This window comes from Melopsittacus undulatus, chromosome 1 (genome assembly GCF_012275295.1).
Source record: "Melopsittacus undulatus isolate bMelUnd1 chromosome 1, bMelUnd1.mat.Z, whole genome shotgun sequence".
In the NCBI taxonomy this organism is placed as follows: domain Eukaryota; kingdom Metazoa; phylum Chordata; class Aves; order Psittaciformes; family Psittaculidae; genus Melopsittacus; species Melopsittacus undulatus.
The window spans coordinates 111,495,680-111,513,069 of NC_047527.1; the positions used below are offsets into that span (position 1 = coordinate 111,495,680).

At 36.4% G+C, this 17,390-nt stretch overlaps 1 protein-coding gene across 1 annotated transcript in view; it reads left to right on the forward strand.

The window, feature by feature from the left end:
• The window catches only part of PARD3 (par-3 family cell polarity regulator), a 450,917-nt gene that overhangs the window by 210,607 nt on the left and 222,920 nt on the right, over positions 1-17,390 (forward strand). Inside the window, 1 exon segment of the mRNA XM_034070217.1 lies at positions 17,087-17,178. Within this exon segment, the coding sequence (XP_033926108.1) occupies positions 17,087-17,178 (92 nt within the window).

The following is a 17,390-nucleotide window of genomic DNA, read 5'->3' on the forward strand; positions in this document are numbered from 1 at the left end:
ATTTAAACTCAATTTTTCAAAATTTGAGTTCTAAAATTTTCCCTGGATCTAAGGTTTTTATGACTGCCTGAGTTTAACTTTCCAATTTCCTGATGAATACTTTTTTACTCTAAGGGGAAAGCTGAGTGAACAAACCAGCTTGCATTTGCCAGTGAACTGTGCGATGTGCACCTCGTTACAACACTGCAATAACATCTATGCTGGAATGGAATTGTGTTAAAGCTGATAATATGTAATTACGAGACTGCTGATCATTTGTTTTTCTGTGGCTTTAATCTTAAAATGCTGTATGTTTTCAGTCAGGAGTATAAATGAAGAATAAAAAGTAGGATGCTTTCACTATTGCATTATATTTTCTGTAGGACAATTTAGAAAGTACTGGTGAACAACTGCTGTTGTTTTATTTTGCCTTTCACGTGGAAAACTAGTTATTCTCACAAGATGTAATGGCATGTAAGCAGAATAATTCATGCGCTGGTCTTTCATTAGTGTTGGTTTATGATGGTCTGAGATAATTCAAGCAGTATTGGAAGGGGAACTCAAAGTGCAGTGATGACAGCAATACGTCTGTTTCTAGCAGCATTTCCTCTGAACTGGAGCCTTGCTCCTACCTTGAATCTGAACTGTGTAACTCTAAGGATAACCCATATTTGAATGCCATATATGGGTGTGATTTACTGTATATTTTAAAAGGTTTGTGGGAAGCTAGATGTAAACTTTCATGTTAAATAGTTTCCTAGCTGACTGGTACATTGAATTAGTTGAGAATAGGAATGGCTTGTTCATTCATTTCCATCCCTTGTATCTCAGTCATTTTCTGCAATGACGCATATGGATTGATTACCATAGCAACAGTGTTTTAGCTTGTACTACTGTGAATGTAGTTAATGATAATAGAATTACCTAGTAATTTTAAATCCTGTTATATTACTAGGTCATCTGAACCATTCTCTTGCTATGCATTGAGTTATTCTCCATAGCCTGTCCACTCCGCTTGTACGTATGTTGAATAGTGGGGATTCTCCTTCTTCCCTTGGGAGACTTTCACAATCTGATATATCACCCCTGAAATATCTTCTGATATTTAGCCTCATTTCACCTTCTTTCTCCCAGCTACATGCATTTGTACCACATGGAAGTTCTGTTCTGATCTTCATTGTCTAAATTTGCAATTAATTTTTCTACTTTACCTGCATCAGAATGTAACAGCTCAGTGTTTGTGCATTTCAACATTTTTTTCATTAGGAAAATTAGGTTTCTAAACCCATCTTCTCTTCTTCATTACTTCATTTTGATAGCAAGGTGCCTAATACTTGTATTGCTATTATATACTATACTTAGATGACCTAAACTGTGTAGACAGAGTTTTCAGCTTTCCGGTGCTTAAATGCATTCACTTCAGCATGTGCACCACTAGATTCCTGGTTCTTATGCATGCATCTGTACCTCACATCATCTGATGTCAATAACTGTGTGGTGAGTGGGAAGATCTATTTTTTTTCTCATAAGCTTGAGAAGTGATCCTTAACCCTTTCCACAAGTCAACAGAAGTAACCTGTCAGCCTGCCCTTCTTGTGTGACCAGGCTAAATGTGGATGGGCATAACCAGGCAAATGTGGAAGGATACTGTCCTTCACATACACATTTTGCTCACTTTATCGTCTCTTGTGATTTACTGTTTTTTTTAAATCCTATCTACCTCCATTCTTTTTTCACCTTGAAGAGAAATAATTTCCAGGCATGTCCAAAGTGACATACAAGTGGAAATCCAGTTGTCCTGCCCTTCTTCAGGCATTGCACAGTTTGTGCTATGTGTAGGTTGGCTAGACCAGGAATTAGTTTAAACCAGGTGAAATAAAGTACTTTTCTATATAGGGAAGCTACGTGTTACCTGCAGATTTAGTACATCGTTATCATACTTTGTGTCTGCTTTCTCAGAAGTTGTTTTGAATTTCATAAGTAAGACAGATGAGTATTGACATCTTTCCAGTAATCTGCTGTTCTCGCTGCTACTTATGCGTTTTGACTAGTTTTCTTCATTAATATTTGATGTCATACAGTTGCCCATTTTTTTGTTCTTTTTCTTCTGCAGTATAAATAAGTACATATTACTTAAATATTAATCCATACTACTCCAAGAGGGTAGAAGACTGGGAATTGTCATTGAACTTACTTCTGGGGTTAACTTTGCTGCAAAAATATTGATGCTGCAGTAAGCAACAGGTATATTAAATGTACCTCAGTATTCTCATTGACTAATTCTTTTTGGTGATTTTGCTGTTCTGTTTTTGGGTTTTTTTTGTTGTTTTGTTTTTTTTTTTTTTTTTTAGTTAGTGCTACTTTTTCCAAGATTCTTCCGTTTGAGGCTTAGACTAGATTGCATTTCTCAGAATGCATTATCTTACATTTGTTCAAGTTTCAATTTCCTCAGTCACTAGGCCTCTCAGTCCACCAGTGTGAGCTACACATATAGATACAGATATATATATATGTATATACGTATGTATCTGGAAGGTCTCACAGAGCTCATTGATCATGTTTTAAAAGATTGTTTTAAAACCGAGTTGTGTTTCACAGGCAAATTTCATCACTCTATTTTTAACTTGCTCTTCCAGATTGTTAATTCTCTTGGTGATGTTATCTTGTTGTCAGTCCCTTAGGAAAGTATTAGCTTTTCAGTTTCAAAGATTGTTTTAATGTTCTTTTGTTTCTGTATGTATATACTCTCTCATTCTTTTTCTCTGTTCATTATTGCCTTCAACCTGAGAAAAAGACAAGTGCATTTCATAAATTTTAAGGTTTCCTTTTGCCTACACTGTCTAGAATATGTAAGTTTTGTTCTTTGGTTTATTGTTTTTTTCTTTTTTTTATTTAACTGCAAGAAAGATCATAACTATTAGTATTAAAGAACTACTCTGAGCTTGTAGGTAGCTGAGGATAGACCAAAAAGAAGAAAAGAAGAGTGGGGAACATTCTGATTTTAGTAAATGAAAATTCACAGGATTTAAATGAATATTTTGTTTCTCCCCATATTTTCTTAAAAGCATATAATTCTGTGAAAACACCATGAGCTTTATGAATTTCAATAAGAAACCACAGCCTTTATTTTTTTAAGCTGGCCTCACCTTTGTACTGAATTGGTTCTTAATTATAAGATGTAGTGACCTTCATTTTATTTCAAAAGTTCACTGTCTGCAAGATTTGAGTTCTGTGGTGATAAAGCAGATAATTTTCTCCTTCCTATCTATTCAGAAGTATTGATAGGCCAGTATTACCCTGTCTCAAATTCTCTGGTGTTTAAGGAAGTACAAAATACAGTCCCATTCTAATGACATCCCGAGGACAAGATAAAAGCCAATGTTGGCAAATTACTTGTGTTCTCTATTATGCGGCTCATGCACTGTCCTCTGAAATAGCCAGAGTTGGTCATAACAAAGTACTAGTCTAGAATGGTAGGATAATAGTGCTTGCTTTTCCCTGGTTTCCTAGAGGTAGAATTTTTCCACTTTCAGAAAATAGGTGTGAAGATTCAAAGCAAAATAAGAATTTCTTCAAGGAGGTCTTATCTTGGATTAGGTTGACCGGCTCACCTAGGATTCAAAGGTGGCTTATAGGAAATTGGTAACAAGTTCCTGTACCTTTTGAAACCTTCTGCTTGGCTTTAACTAGTTTATAACTCATTAGGTGGCAACTAAGAAAACCTTATGTCAAAATCAGAGTGCTTAAATGTGGAGTTTAACAATATCTACATCCTTTTAATCCTAATTTATACAATTTGTTGTGGTTCTTTATCCAATATCATTCCCCCAAATGCTGTTCTTAACATTAAAATAGTTTTTATGTAGATGTCTATGTATAAAGTGCTATGAATTTTTGAATTAGAGAAATGCTTGGGCACATGCCTCTGTAATGTGTATGATTTCCATGCTTTCACCTTTTTTTGGGTGCGATGAGTAAAGAGGAATTCAACCACAAAATGTGTGGGTGTTTTTTTCGTTAAGTTTCTGCATCTTGGCTTTTAATGAACTCAGGAAATAGTACTTAAAAGCATTGCTGTGCCTCTGTTTTAATTTGGTCTCCTCTAAGGAAGATGGCGAAATTCGGGTAATTTGCATGAAGTATACAAATGAAGTTTTGCTGTAGATTAGAAATTGTCAAGGAGAAAAACAAGTGATGGAAAATAGGTCAGCAGTATATAAGGGCAAGAGGGATTTGTACCTGGAAATCCTGCTGGTTTTGAAAGAGGGAGAGTGCTGAGATTGCAACTCTAGTGAAAAAGACACGATTACTTAGATTACTTGAAAATAGGTGGGATTTTGAAGGAGGCAACAGAAGAGGGATGAGATTGGACAGAGCAGTGCAAGTTACTGAATGCTGAAATAAGTGCCTTGGGCTGTATGTGGAACTACAGATGAGTGGTATTCTTGTAAACAGCAGTCTGAGGCCACAGTGTTAGACATTTCAAGTAATTTCTGCTGCTGGAAGAACCAGTCTTGGCCATTGTTTGCTTCCTCCCTTGTGCCTCCCTAAGCTTTTATGAGACTTAATTATACTGAACTGGACCAGCCTGGGAAATGTAACCAATTAAAATTGTTTTTATTAAACATTAATTTTGATCTTTTGTGTAATGATACAAATGCTTGAATAAGCAGAAAGGGGGAGGTGGACAGAGGGATCCAGTGATGAACATGGCTATCTGGGGAGGGGAAAACGTGGGACTGCCTCTTTCAACAAACCACATCTGTGGTTTGCACTGGCCTTACAGGATAATGAAACATGAGTCTGAGGTGTTACTATGGGCAACACTATGGAAATACAATTGCTTGGGAATACTGCATCTCCATCACATGTGCTGAATTCAGCCCCTGCTGTGTTGACTTGTGTGAAAAAGGAAGGGAAGTACTCACAAATGGAAATAAGGTATCTGAGAAGTTTTTAAAAAATACATTACATTGAGAAGCTGGTACTTCTGGAGCAACAAATAGTACTAAATGAGATATTGAAATGCCTTCCTTTTTATATAACTTACAGTTAATTTGCAGAGTGCTTCTGGAACTGTGATTCTAGCACTTGTGTGATGTCCTACACTTTGTTCCTTGGTACATTTTAGACAAAGGTCTTCTTTGGTGGCCCCTCTGTAGCTTAGCGAGTTAGGTGGTGGTGATGATGCAGTTTGGCTGTTACTTTTCATCACGAGTCACGTAAGAGTTTTGCATGGCAGTGACTGGTGTGCACATGCTGGTGCAGGCTTGGGACCAAAAGGCTCCAAGGGATTTGACACTTTCCCTAGCCCCTTCTTCAGTCTCCAGTGCCAAAGGGGCCTGTGGTGCTGTCTGCTGCCCAAACGTAGAATGACTTACTGTCTGCAGTCATGAGTCTAGATGGATTTTTTAATGTTTTCAGAAATTTGTTTAGTGCTATTTTATTTTTAAAGGCCCATTTTAACCTTCTTTTTTGGCTCAGTTCAGGAGCACATGGGAGTATTTGACATTTTCTGAAATAAGGCTCTGTCTATTTCAGAGAGATCACCATCAAAAATCATCTAAAGCTGGAGATGAACCTCAGAAATATAGAAAAAAACTTTCTGTGCCTCAGTTTCCTCAAATAAAGGATTTCTAGAATGACTTTCAGTCTTCTTCCTGAGGGTACAGTGGTACTAAAGTCATTCTTGTCCATGAAATGCTTTTGCCATACTGTGCTGGAGGGCACTGCAGAAGCACTGAGCACTATTTATTTTAAATTTGATTTAATGCTTTTGATTAAAAAATGAATAAAATTGTCATAGAGCAGATTGTAACCCTGTAGGCGCTTGGAATGGAGCATTTGTAAATGGAGCATTTACGAAGAAGTTTGAAATTGTTTTTCATGTTGACTTCAGCAAAACAAATTGAGCACAGAACAATGAAAAATGCTATAGTATTTTCCATTATTAAAATGGTGAATTTGTTTGATGCCTAAGGTAAAATCCATGCTGTGCAAAAGACCAAAACAGAAAATGCTGCAGCATAACAGGGAAGCTCAATTGAAGCAATTTTAGTGGTGTTTCTCAGTGAAGGATGAGGTAGAAAGCAGAAAGTGGCATGCAACTGTGCAATTTGGCAAAAGAGAAGTAAGATATGAAACTGTAAAATGGTAATGTCTCATCTCTTAAACTGCACAGAAGCCAAGAGCAGGCTTGGGCACCTCATGTGCCTGCAGCAAGGCCAAGTACCCTGCATTGCCATGGCCCCCTTTGGAATCTTCCTCCCCTGGGACTTAGGGCCTAAACCTGTCCTGGTTTTGTTCCTTTAGAGGAGGAAGGCCGAAATGGGAAGAGTTAACTTCAAGCAATGCAAGTTAGGGATCCCTTATCTTAGGAGTGTTTGTCCATCAGCATGGTGTGCAACACAAAAGATCTGTAAAACAGATATGTAGGTATTTTATTTTCTATCACTGGGAATTTCAAACAAGTCATAAATAAAAGCTATATGTTAGCAAATCCTAGCAAATGAGAACTGAAGATAGACCATTGTCTAAATGAGAGGAAACCCATGTACTTTTCTTTAAGCAAGACGATAAAGCTGTATGAGTATGTTTTTCTAGTTCTTTGGGCAAAATTGTCAGGGTAATTTTTTAGTAACACAAACCCAAAAAACTTTGAAAGTCATCTTTTCTAAACGAGTTGAAATTCAAAGTTAAATATGTGCTAGCTTTAAACTCCCACCATCGTATGGACTTCTACGTTATTGGAAACAGATACTTTAATTAAATTTCAAGAAGCCGGGTCTTCAATAAGCTTTCTAATGTCATTTCTATACAGTCCTGAGCCATGCCGAGAAAAATATCCAGAATCGAATTTTGTTATTAAGATGCCTGTGTAAAGTAAAATGATGTTTTGTGTGATGGAGTACAGACTGCTATACTTTTAGCTTGCTTCTAAATTGACTCTTATGTTCAGTGCTCCAGGGGATCGAACTGTTCTGTACTTGACTGAAGCTAGTGAAATCCTCACATGCTGATACAGATCTGCAAATCAAGCAACAAGGGACTATTTCAGATTAAAAAAGAAAAAAAGAAATGAATAAGGATAAAAGAGCTATAAGACCTGTTTGAAAATTGCCTAATGACAAATTCAAGTTGCTAAATAAGAAATGCTTTTTGTACCTGAAAAAAAAAGAGGAGAGAAAAAAATCATCAGAAGGATGAAAATCATGGTCTTTGAAAAGGTGAGGTGAATAATAATAATATATTCCAGGAACATTACAGGAAAATGTGAAGTGATTTATGCAGAATTTTCTCTTTCCTTTGTCTCCATATCAAAGGAAAACTATGTGACTCATCTAGAATACATTTTTGCAGAAGTCTTTCAGATCTCTAAACTTATAGGTGGAGGCATGTACGTTTAGTTTTCTGCAGGGACAGAAAGTGTGTGTCCCAATTTCCTGTATCCATTGTCATTTCTTCGTCTTTTAAAAATCACGCAGGACTTAATGACTTCTTTTTTTCTTAATATCTATATGCAAAAAAAGCTAACTTGTCTGATTAAAGGAAAAGGTATTTAAAATTCTTTTCCTCTACATTAGTTACAAGCAGGTGAACTCAGTGTGGAGCTATTTATAGGAGAACTAATGGATATGCCTAACTTGACCTACTTTAGACTACTCAGCAGAAAAAAACAAACACAGTGTAGTTGTGCCACTACCATGTAATTTATTTCTTTTTCTTATGAACAAAATATGTCTCGGCTGTTCTGGCCTTCTAAATAAATATGTATATTTAGAAGCATACATATTTATTTCCTGAATGTCATAGTAACACTCCATGTTAAAGTATATTGTGGGATTATTTTTTTTCCTTCATCCATATACATTAACTTCTCCATATAAAATGAATGTTAGTTTTTTGGTCTTTGCTGGTACTGAAATCCTAAATCTGTATAACGTTGAATTGTGGGGTAGGAAGAACTTAAGTTCTTGAAGAAAACTAGATTTCATTTTGTAAAAAATCACTCCTGTTGCAAAATAATTCAAATAAAGTATCTTCTATGAGTGGGGGGGCAATTTTTTCTTTATAAATAGGTATGATATGAATTAACAAGGGGTGGTGGCGGTATGTAGGTGCATATGTATGTATCAGCACTGTGAAAGGGAAAATAAATGGTATATGAAGTCATTCACCAGAATTTTGTTTGTTACATGGAAAGTGCCATACTCACATTGGCTTGCTGTATGGGGATGTCTCTGTAATCGAGGTAATCCCTGCATTCTTCAAGGCAAGTGATAAGAGAGCCTGCACAAAACCAGGCCTGGCCTTTGGGCTTGCAGGGGAATTTAATTATACATTGACCTAAATTTGTAGCCACATTTCAAATAAAGCTGATAACTGTTTCCATTAAAAATATTTCCCATGACTCTGACATCAAAGCGCAACTTTGAATCTGTATTTAATATGAACCCTAATATTTGTTTTAGATTGGCAGATCCTGGTGGTCTATGTGTCAGACTGTGAATCATATGACAAAAATATAGAATATCAGAGATTTGAACATGGAAATAGTCTGCTGATAAGCCTTATTTAAAACAAATAAAAAGCTTAGATTTTTGCCTGTGAAACAGGTATGTTTTGGATCCTGAGGAAAAAACAAAAAACAGAATGAAAACTGTAGCTAGGCAGTTACACAAAATGAACCCGTATTATTTTTAAGGCCACAATAAATTTGAAGTGATTTGATATAGTTGTACATAAGTCTATAAGGTAAGTACTGCTCTTTGTAACACAATGACACATCTGTAAGTTGTTATTGATTAGATCTTCAGAAAGCTCCTGAGATGATTTGGTTAATACTGAAAGTGTGGTAGTCCATGCTTTACATATTTAAAATATTTAGCACCTGAGAGATTAGTACTTTCATGTTATATCTAATCTTTTAGTTGACTTCCTATATTACATTGCTTTTTAAAAACTCATTTTAATGGACTAAACAGGTGGCACTGTTAGTGCTGGGGTGCCCTGTCCAGTAATACCGAACCTTCTCTGGCTATTCCTGTTGGCTGTGACTGGTTTTGCTAATAGGTTGCTCTGTCAGTGAACTGTCTTACAAATTCATCATGCAATTAAATGTCTTGAGTTTTGGAATACTTCAGATACTTTGCATCTAATAACATGTTTAAAATATCTGTTATGGACTGCAAGCATTACAGGTGATAAGAAAAGAAAGAGGCAAAGCTCATCTAATATCTTTGAGCAAGAATGGGCATTTATGGCTCATCATCCTAAACTGCTGCTGAGACAATTAAGATACATTTAAGTATTACTGCTTTTCAAAGTGTTGTATCCAAGTGTCTTATCTTTGTCTCTGCAGACATTGAGTATTAGCCTCAACATAATAACAAAGAAATGCATTTTTTAAGTGATTTTTTCTACTGTTGTATAGTAAGTCAGTGTAGCAATTAATAAAAGACCCAATGTTGTCTTCATCTTAAGTCTCTTTCATATAAGAAATGGATCATCAAAGTGTAATCAGGTTCAATTTGGCAACAATCTATCCCTATGCCAGTGAACAGAAATGTATGGGACTAAATTTAGTATAGTAATTATGATCACTATAATATTTTTTACTGTGCTATGAGCATTGTGGTGATACATATTAATTGTAGATTTAGAGCTGTTGCAAAATGGCTGTCCATGAAACAGTTGTGCTAAAGTGATGTTTCAGTCTTCTTTAAAATGTCCTTTAAATATGATCTGGTGGGAAGAGCTACTTGTTTTTGTTACCCATTTGATATTTGCCATCTACAGAAGAACCTTGATGTATAGATTTGTTATGGTAGCTATCAGTTTGTAGCACACCTCCTCCCTCTGCTTCCACCTTGGGCCATCAGTAGTCCTGGAGAAGCTGCTGAAATGATCTGGAATGGGGTGTCCTCAGCTTAGGGAAAACAAATGTTTTCTTTTTCACTCAAACGGTGAATACAGTCTATGAAATATGATTAGGCATTGTGAAATGCTTGAGAATCAGCGCTGCTTTAGACATTACAACAGTTTTATTCCTCTATCAGATCCAATTTTGTGTCATTTCCCTTGTTTGGGGGGTGGTTGAGTCGCTAAAGTATTTGCATTTCTTTTATCTTTTTCCTTCTCTCCCCCCTTTTTTTTTCTTTGCTGAAAGACCATTTGGCTACATTAATTAACAAGCATGTTCGATCAACAACAGAAACCCCTTTGAGTTTTAATGCATTTCATGCTGTTTGTTGGCAAGCTACCACTATAAGGTCATGTCTTGAGATTTTCTTTACTGTAAAGAAACAGAACCAGCAAAATGTCTCCAGTTAAATTCACTAGCAAGAAAACCTTTTGTCTAACCCTCTAAAACTCTTAAAAGGCTCACGTACTTCTCAGTGCTGTCTGCAGTGCCTACTATAAAAAAGAATTAACTGCACCATCATCTAGTAAACAGTTGTTTCAGTGGAATCTCTGTTAAATGGAGGAGCAGTATTTGTGTTGTGCTCCTGCAGTTAGCCTGGCTGGCTGTGTGACAGAGGTGTGTGCCACCAAATTGTTGCAGAATATACGTGTGTGATTTCAGTGACATAGCACGGGTTGTTGAGCTCCTAAAGATTAAGTAGTTCAGTAATCCTCTAAACTATTGCATGTTACAAAATAATTGAGAACTATAGGGCTTGCTCAGCTTTTATTAGTATTACGAAGCTTATAATATGTTTGGAGAAGAGTCTATGGTAGGTAGTCAAAATTGAATGAGGTGTTGTATAGGTTTGTCAAAGGAAAGTTGTATCAAATTGTATTCCTTTGCTATCTAGTGTTCTGCTTTTTGGAGAATAGGAAATCAAATATATCTCTTTTTAAATCTGTAAAAACATTTCCTGTCAAGGTGCTTCACAACAGAAATAGTGCCATCATGAAGCGAGCCAGATTTAAGGCTCAGTTTGATCAGTTTATTAAATGGGAAATAAGAAATGATTGCCTGTGATAGCAGGGGATGAATTTGATATTCATCAGAGACCTGGGAAATCCCTTCCATTCTGCGCTTCACTGTGTCTATATGATATCTATTCACTGATTTGACTGAGCAAGGCAAATTTCATTTTAGAGTACTGAGGCATATAGGAACTATATAAATATTACCATTTTCAATTGTGGGATGACCATCCTGCACAAGGAAATGAATAACATAGGGGTGACTGGCACCTAAGGAGAATATTAACTCATATATATATATAAAATTTAATGATTTTTGTGGGTTTTTTTTTTCTTTTTTATGTAAATGGATGATGATTTAATGTAAGTTTTTTTTTTTTTTCTACTCTCTCTCCCTGGGTTGCTGATAATAGCAGTGCACCTAGTATAGATAGGACTGATGTGAATTACACAAAGCTCTCACCTAAATATTTGTGCATATATATGCATTCAGGAGGCAGAAACCCTATCTTTTTTTTATTCAATAACTTTTATTTTTCCCAATGTGATCTTTCTAACTGCTCTTCAGATTTGATTGAAAATTGCCATTCTCTGGAGATTTGGCCAGTTAATCAAGAAGTGAGAACATTAACACAAAAGCCTGATGCTGGTATATTTGTGCTAGTTAAGACACAGGAAAATAGGTCCCTTAGGAGCTGTTTCCTATCAAGTCTGACTGTACAGAGGGAGAACCTACTTTATATTGCAAGGACCAAACAAACGTTTATAAACACGGCTGCCAGGAGACTAATAGCATATGTGGTCTCTTTTTCTATAATCATTACAGTGAAGTTCGAGAGACTAAAAGGGGAAAGATGAAGGGAAGGGCAGATTTTAATAACATAAGCATTATTATTGTGTCCCAGCCAGGGAAAAAAAATACTGATATACAGTTTTTTCCTGAGCTTGTTGTTATTGCTAATATGTCCTTCTCTACAGTAGAATTTCAGGTACCTGTTGGACTATTCCTTCTGTTTGGTATTTACAATAATTTCACTCATTAAATGCTAGAAAATAAACGAACTTGAATTCTTCTTCCTAAACACAGTGGCTGTGTATTGACAGGCTTTCATTTGCAGAGGGGTGTATGTCTAGTATACTTACTTATCATACGTTGCTCACACTGGTAGCTCTGCCTGTTTACCACCATGGTTGCAATTGCTTGGTATTTCAAGACCCTGCTTTCTGTTAGTAATGTTATTAAAAATGCTGTTGTATAATGAGAGCATCCACCTCATGTGAAAATACTTTGCTGTAGTTACCTTGCAGACTAGTTATAAAGGAGGTTTAATTGTTTTAAAAGATGGTTCCTTTGTATAGCTGTGTATACCCATGTCAGCCTGTCTTTCTGCTGGGGCTGGATCAGTTAACAACTTTGCAAGTCAGAAAAATACTAGTTTTGGGTTTTTTTGTACAGTGCAAACAGATGTATACTACAATTAACAGCTAGATTTCCCAGACTTTCTGGTTTTTACTAAATATGTTAGATCTCAGAGTAGATTAACATGCTTTCCCAGGTGAGGGCTTCATGGTGCAGCTGAGCCGGCTGTGATGCAAGCTTGTGCCTGCTATGGGATGGGGCTGGGTGTGAATGCTGAGCACCAGTGCCCTGGCTGTCCTGGCTTCCCATAATCCCCTTCCTGGCTCTCAGATAAAGCGGAGGATTAAGCTCTCTAAATTGAGTTCAGGTTAACAGCAAAGTCAGGGCAGGAAGGTGGAGGTTTCGGAGAGGGAGCTGTAGTTGCTGTTGGAGGTGCAGGTAGAGACAAAAGAGAAACAAATTTAACATTATGGGTTGCAGAAGTGAACAAGGAGAATGTGCAGAAGGGAGTTCACTGGTGAAACGTTAGTACAGCTCCATGCCCTCCTGTATTATGATGAACTCTACTTATTACCTCCTTTTCTTTAATGTTAATTTGGATTTACTCAGTGAACAAGATATTTTCTATTTACACAATAAGTGAACAGTCAGATTTTTTCTTGTGTGTTGGTCAGTATAGCAGATCTTGCCTTGAAGCATTGAAGTAATCTGAAAGCAGATTTACTCTGTTTCATGTAACCACTGTCACTAAAATATGCAATCAGTCACTTTCTGAACAATAATGGAACGATTATTATCCTTGTGAATATAAATTGAGTTGAAAAAAACCCACCCAAAGCAAAAACCTTTACTCCCATTTTTTTCAGTTATTGATAGAATAGAGATGTTGCTATTGAATTTGAGAGATGGGATTAAGTGTTCGGAGAAGATAGATTTATACATAACCCTTACATGCCTTCAGAATCCGTTTCCCATTGTGTCTGGTGGAAGTAAATTGTAATCAGCAGCTTCTCAGACCAGGCACCTAGAAACAAATACTGCACAAATGAAACCTGTAGGAATTTAAGCAACTGCACTAAATTTATTCAGACTCCCTGGCTGCTACTGAGTTTTCTGTAGATAATCATTAAAAGATAAGGGAATGTGAAGAAGTTCTACTTATGTTTTTGGGGAGTTCATTAGAAATGTATTGAACTGCAGAGATGAGTGGGAAAGTGCTTCTTTGAAGATGGAGTAGTACTGGTAGTAATTGTGGATTAATCAGAGGCAGGAACTGATATTTTGGTAATGAAAGGAAAAATGCCCAGTAAGATAGGGAAGGCATGGCTGGTTTTGAGCCATGGAAGTGGAAGTGACACAAGGCAGTCTTTACTCAGAAATAATCTGAGGAAATGCAGCTGTGTACCTGTGCACAAACTTCTCTCTTACAAAACACAGGAATTTTGTACAGATCCATTTAAAAGTATGAATAGCTCTTTGAAATCCCTGATTCTCTTGAACTAAAACAAATTTCAAGAAGTCTTCATTCTGGTAGATGCCATAGCTGAGAGTGTCAATTATATCATTTAATCTTCGCATTAATTGCCTATATACATGACAGACAGCATGGATGCCTTATGGACAGTTACATCTTGTCTGGTGGTATGGGTGACAAGGCCTGGATGAGCCATCTCATCAAAGGGAATTGGGGGAATTTTACACTGAACACACCAGTATATGTAGAAGTACATTGGAAGAGGTGCTTTAAATTGTCCTCTCTGCTGTAAAAATGAAATTATCTTTTATTTACTCTATTTCAGTTTTGGAAACAAAAAATATTCTGTCTTTAGTGGCTGTACATTTGATATAGCGAAGATTGATCTTTACAAGTTTGGCATTTTGCTCATGTCATTTTTTTTCCTGAGGAATATTTACAGTAATACACATTGGGTTCTCTGAAACTTTCTTGCTCTTCTAAATGTCCTTTTCTTCATTTTACTTCATTATAGCCCATCCAGGTGGAATTTGCCTTTCAGAACAAAACTACTTTCCAAATAAAGAAATAATTGCTTGATGCAGAGATTTTCACAGCTAGTTACTTTTCTTAGTAAATCAGAATTTTAAGTCAAATCCCTCTGCAGGTGTCCAATTTTTCTCTCCACTCACTTCAATGTAAATCAAAATCTGTGTTATTTGGAGAAGAAAAGAGAGCCTGATTACTGTAATATTAAAGTTTTTTAAAAGGGTACCTCATATATCTGTTGATTATGGCAGTAGGGCTTTCGTTATGGTTGTGATTCCCACTCTAAGCACCTATTTACAGGCACATGCATGGTTTTGATACAGATCTGTCTGCTGTCCGGGAAAAGCCAGACAGAGGCGTGTGGGAGCTGCTGTTTCTTAATTGCTTGGATAACTGACAGTGAGTCTGGCTCCAAAACTTGCTGTGTTTATAATTCTCAGCACAAAAGGCACAAAACGTAGATGTGATGGTGCCAGATAGCATCTGTTTTACATAGCTTTGGATTTGCAGTTTCTGATGTGTTAAATCCTAATATTAAAAGATACAGTATAGACAGGAGGAAGGTAGGTTGGCTTTGGCTTCATCTTGAATGTACTCAGGGTCAGGCAGGAGGATGCTCTTTCCCTTGGCAGAAAAACCTCTGTACTACTGGTTAGGACAGAAAGAAAGCAACTAGAGTGTGCAACAGGTGTGGAGGCTTAAGTGTGAGCTGACATTTGGAGGCTCTGGGAATGAAAGCAGAGGTTCTATCAAGGCTGGGAAGTGGCAGAAAGGAGAATTTGCACAAGGAATTAGCTTGAGTCTTACACGGTGGACTGTGTCTCAGGGAGACACTGAAAGTGGGTTTTATCAGGAGCAATTCTGAAGGAACTTACAGGAAGGGGAGTGTTGTTTACAGACTTTAAACTAGTCAAGGGTAAAACTTGTGGGAATGAAAGATGGTGAAGTGTAGGACCCAAATGGTGCTAGGTGAATGGTGCTTATGTTTTATATGTCTGCTAAAATGACACAGAATAAAGGAAGACGTTTATTAGTTAGCAGAAGCATATCTACTAATAGGAAGGATTATTATTATTTCAGTCTCTTCTTACATGTGTAATACTTACTGTATGTTTGCTTGAAAAAAGCATGCATGGAAAATTGCCAAAAACATTGTATTAACAAAGTCACATTCATTTATGATGACCTGTTATCATAGCTGAGATTCAAAATTGTGTTTCATCAGGACCTCTGGTTTTAGACTTGCAGATAATAACTTCAGTGCAATATAAATGCGTAGTTTTCTACAATTACCAGGGTCCCTAAGCTCAAAACAAGAAACCCATGGCAACGACAATCTGCAAGATGTAGGAAAAAAAGGTGGAACATTTCTTTTTAATGTGAAGCAACTCCAGATGTCCTGATTTTCATATATATACCTTATTGCTTGTAATTTTGGAATTATCATGGTGATTTGAATATTTATTTTTAAACTGTGTACTGGTAAAACTTCAGCTGAAATTGATAAATGTAGAAATGCAAACACGAGCTTATATTGCTGAATTATGTTTTTCCTTTATATTTGGTTCACAAACAACTTTTGCTATATGGAAAATATTTCATTTTGAGTTCTTGTTTACATTCATAATGCAGTTCTAGGCAGGTTCAAGATGCTGGTTAACCTTTGAAATGTAATACTTGCCTAGTGCTTAACAGAGGTAGATGACAAAGAAGTGCGCATTAAAGCCTCTCAAAACACAGAATCATCAATCTTCAAGTGGCTTGGTTTCACACAGCATGCTGCTACCCAGGATGTATGAGGCATATCTACAGATCATGGAACCTTGATGCAGCCAGCCTCCTGCTTTTGCAGATTCTTAGTTGAAATGTCAATTGGACGTTACCAACTGCCTCTATCTGCCTTTAATATCTCTTCAATAATTTAATATGTTGTCTGACTCTGTTTGCTAAATTCATAATGTCACTTATTTTAATGTTCTGATGGCTCTGGCTCTAGAATCTAAGTTCATGTTTGAAACCTACTGTTCACACCTGATAATGCTTTCTGTTTGGTCACATGGGTATTTAAAAGCATAAGCTTCTAATGAGTAGAGCAGGTATAAGAGTAGTTTTAGATCTCCTTACTTTTAGTCCTTGAATTACCTTCATCTAAATTTGAAAGTACAGCATTACAATTTTGACATTAAAATTATGCATTTGGTGAATAATATGTGTATTTTTTGGAAAGTCAAATTAAAAATAAAATCAGCTTGTTAGTATTACAGCCCCACGTAACTCTTTGACGTCAGTTTTTCTGGCATGCTATTAATAAACTCCTGTGATAAAATGTTTAAAAAGGTCTTGGCATTTTATGGAGTAATACAAGCTGCATTTTTAATTCTTTGCAAATGACTCTCAGGGAGTTTGCCTTGTGTGTTTGATTGAGTCCCCAGTAACCTGCCCAGAAAGAGCTTGGAAGGAGTTTGCTGATTGTCAGCTGATTTGGTGCTTTTACTTTTCTACCTTTTAAAACAGTGCTAGCTGTGAGATCCTCTATAGTGTATTAGTAGTAAAATTGTTGTCTAAAACTGGCTAAACTATAAATACCATTACAAAAATTCATAAAGTGACAGAAAACAATTTACAAGTTTCAGACAGCAACAGAAAAGATTTTTGTTGTTCCAGAAGCACACATTTTCACTGCGCATGTGATAAATCCAATAATATGAAAATGCTAAAATGGCATTCCTGAAATGAGTTAACCTATTAAACCTAGGTTTAATTTATTTTTTCTTTGCCTTTTTTTTTCTCTTCTGTTTTTTAATATCTAGGATGAAGATCGAACTGAAGAGGACAACAGCAGAGTTGAGCCTGTCGGACATGCAGACACTGGGTTGGAGAACGCTACCAATTTTTCCCTGGAGTAAGTTACTGGCAGAACACATTGTTTTAACAATGACTCTTGAGATTGAACATATACTAGTAAATAACTCAGAATAATGTTTTTAAGAGCAGTCTTTTTTAGGTCATGTGTCATTTTGGTTTTAAACAATTTCCTTCATGGACCTTTTTAAAGCAGTTTTAAACAGTTAGGAAAAGCCTGTGTTAAAGGTGAGCATTGGAAACTTGACATTT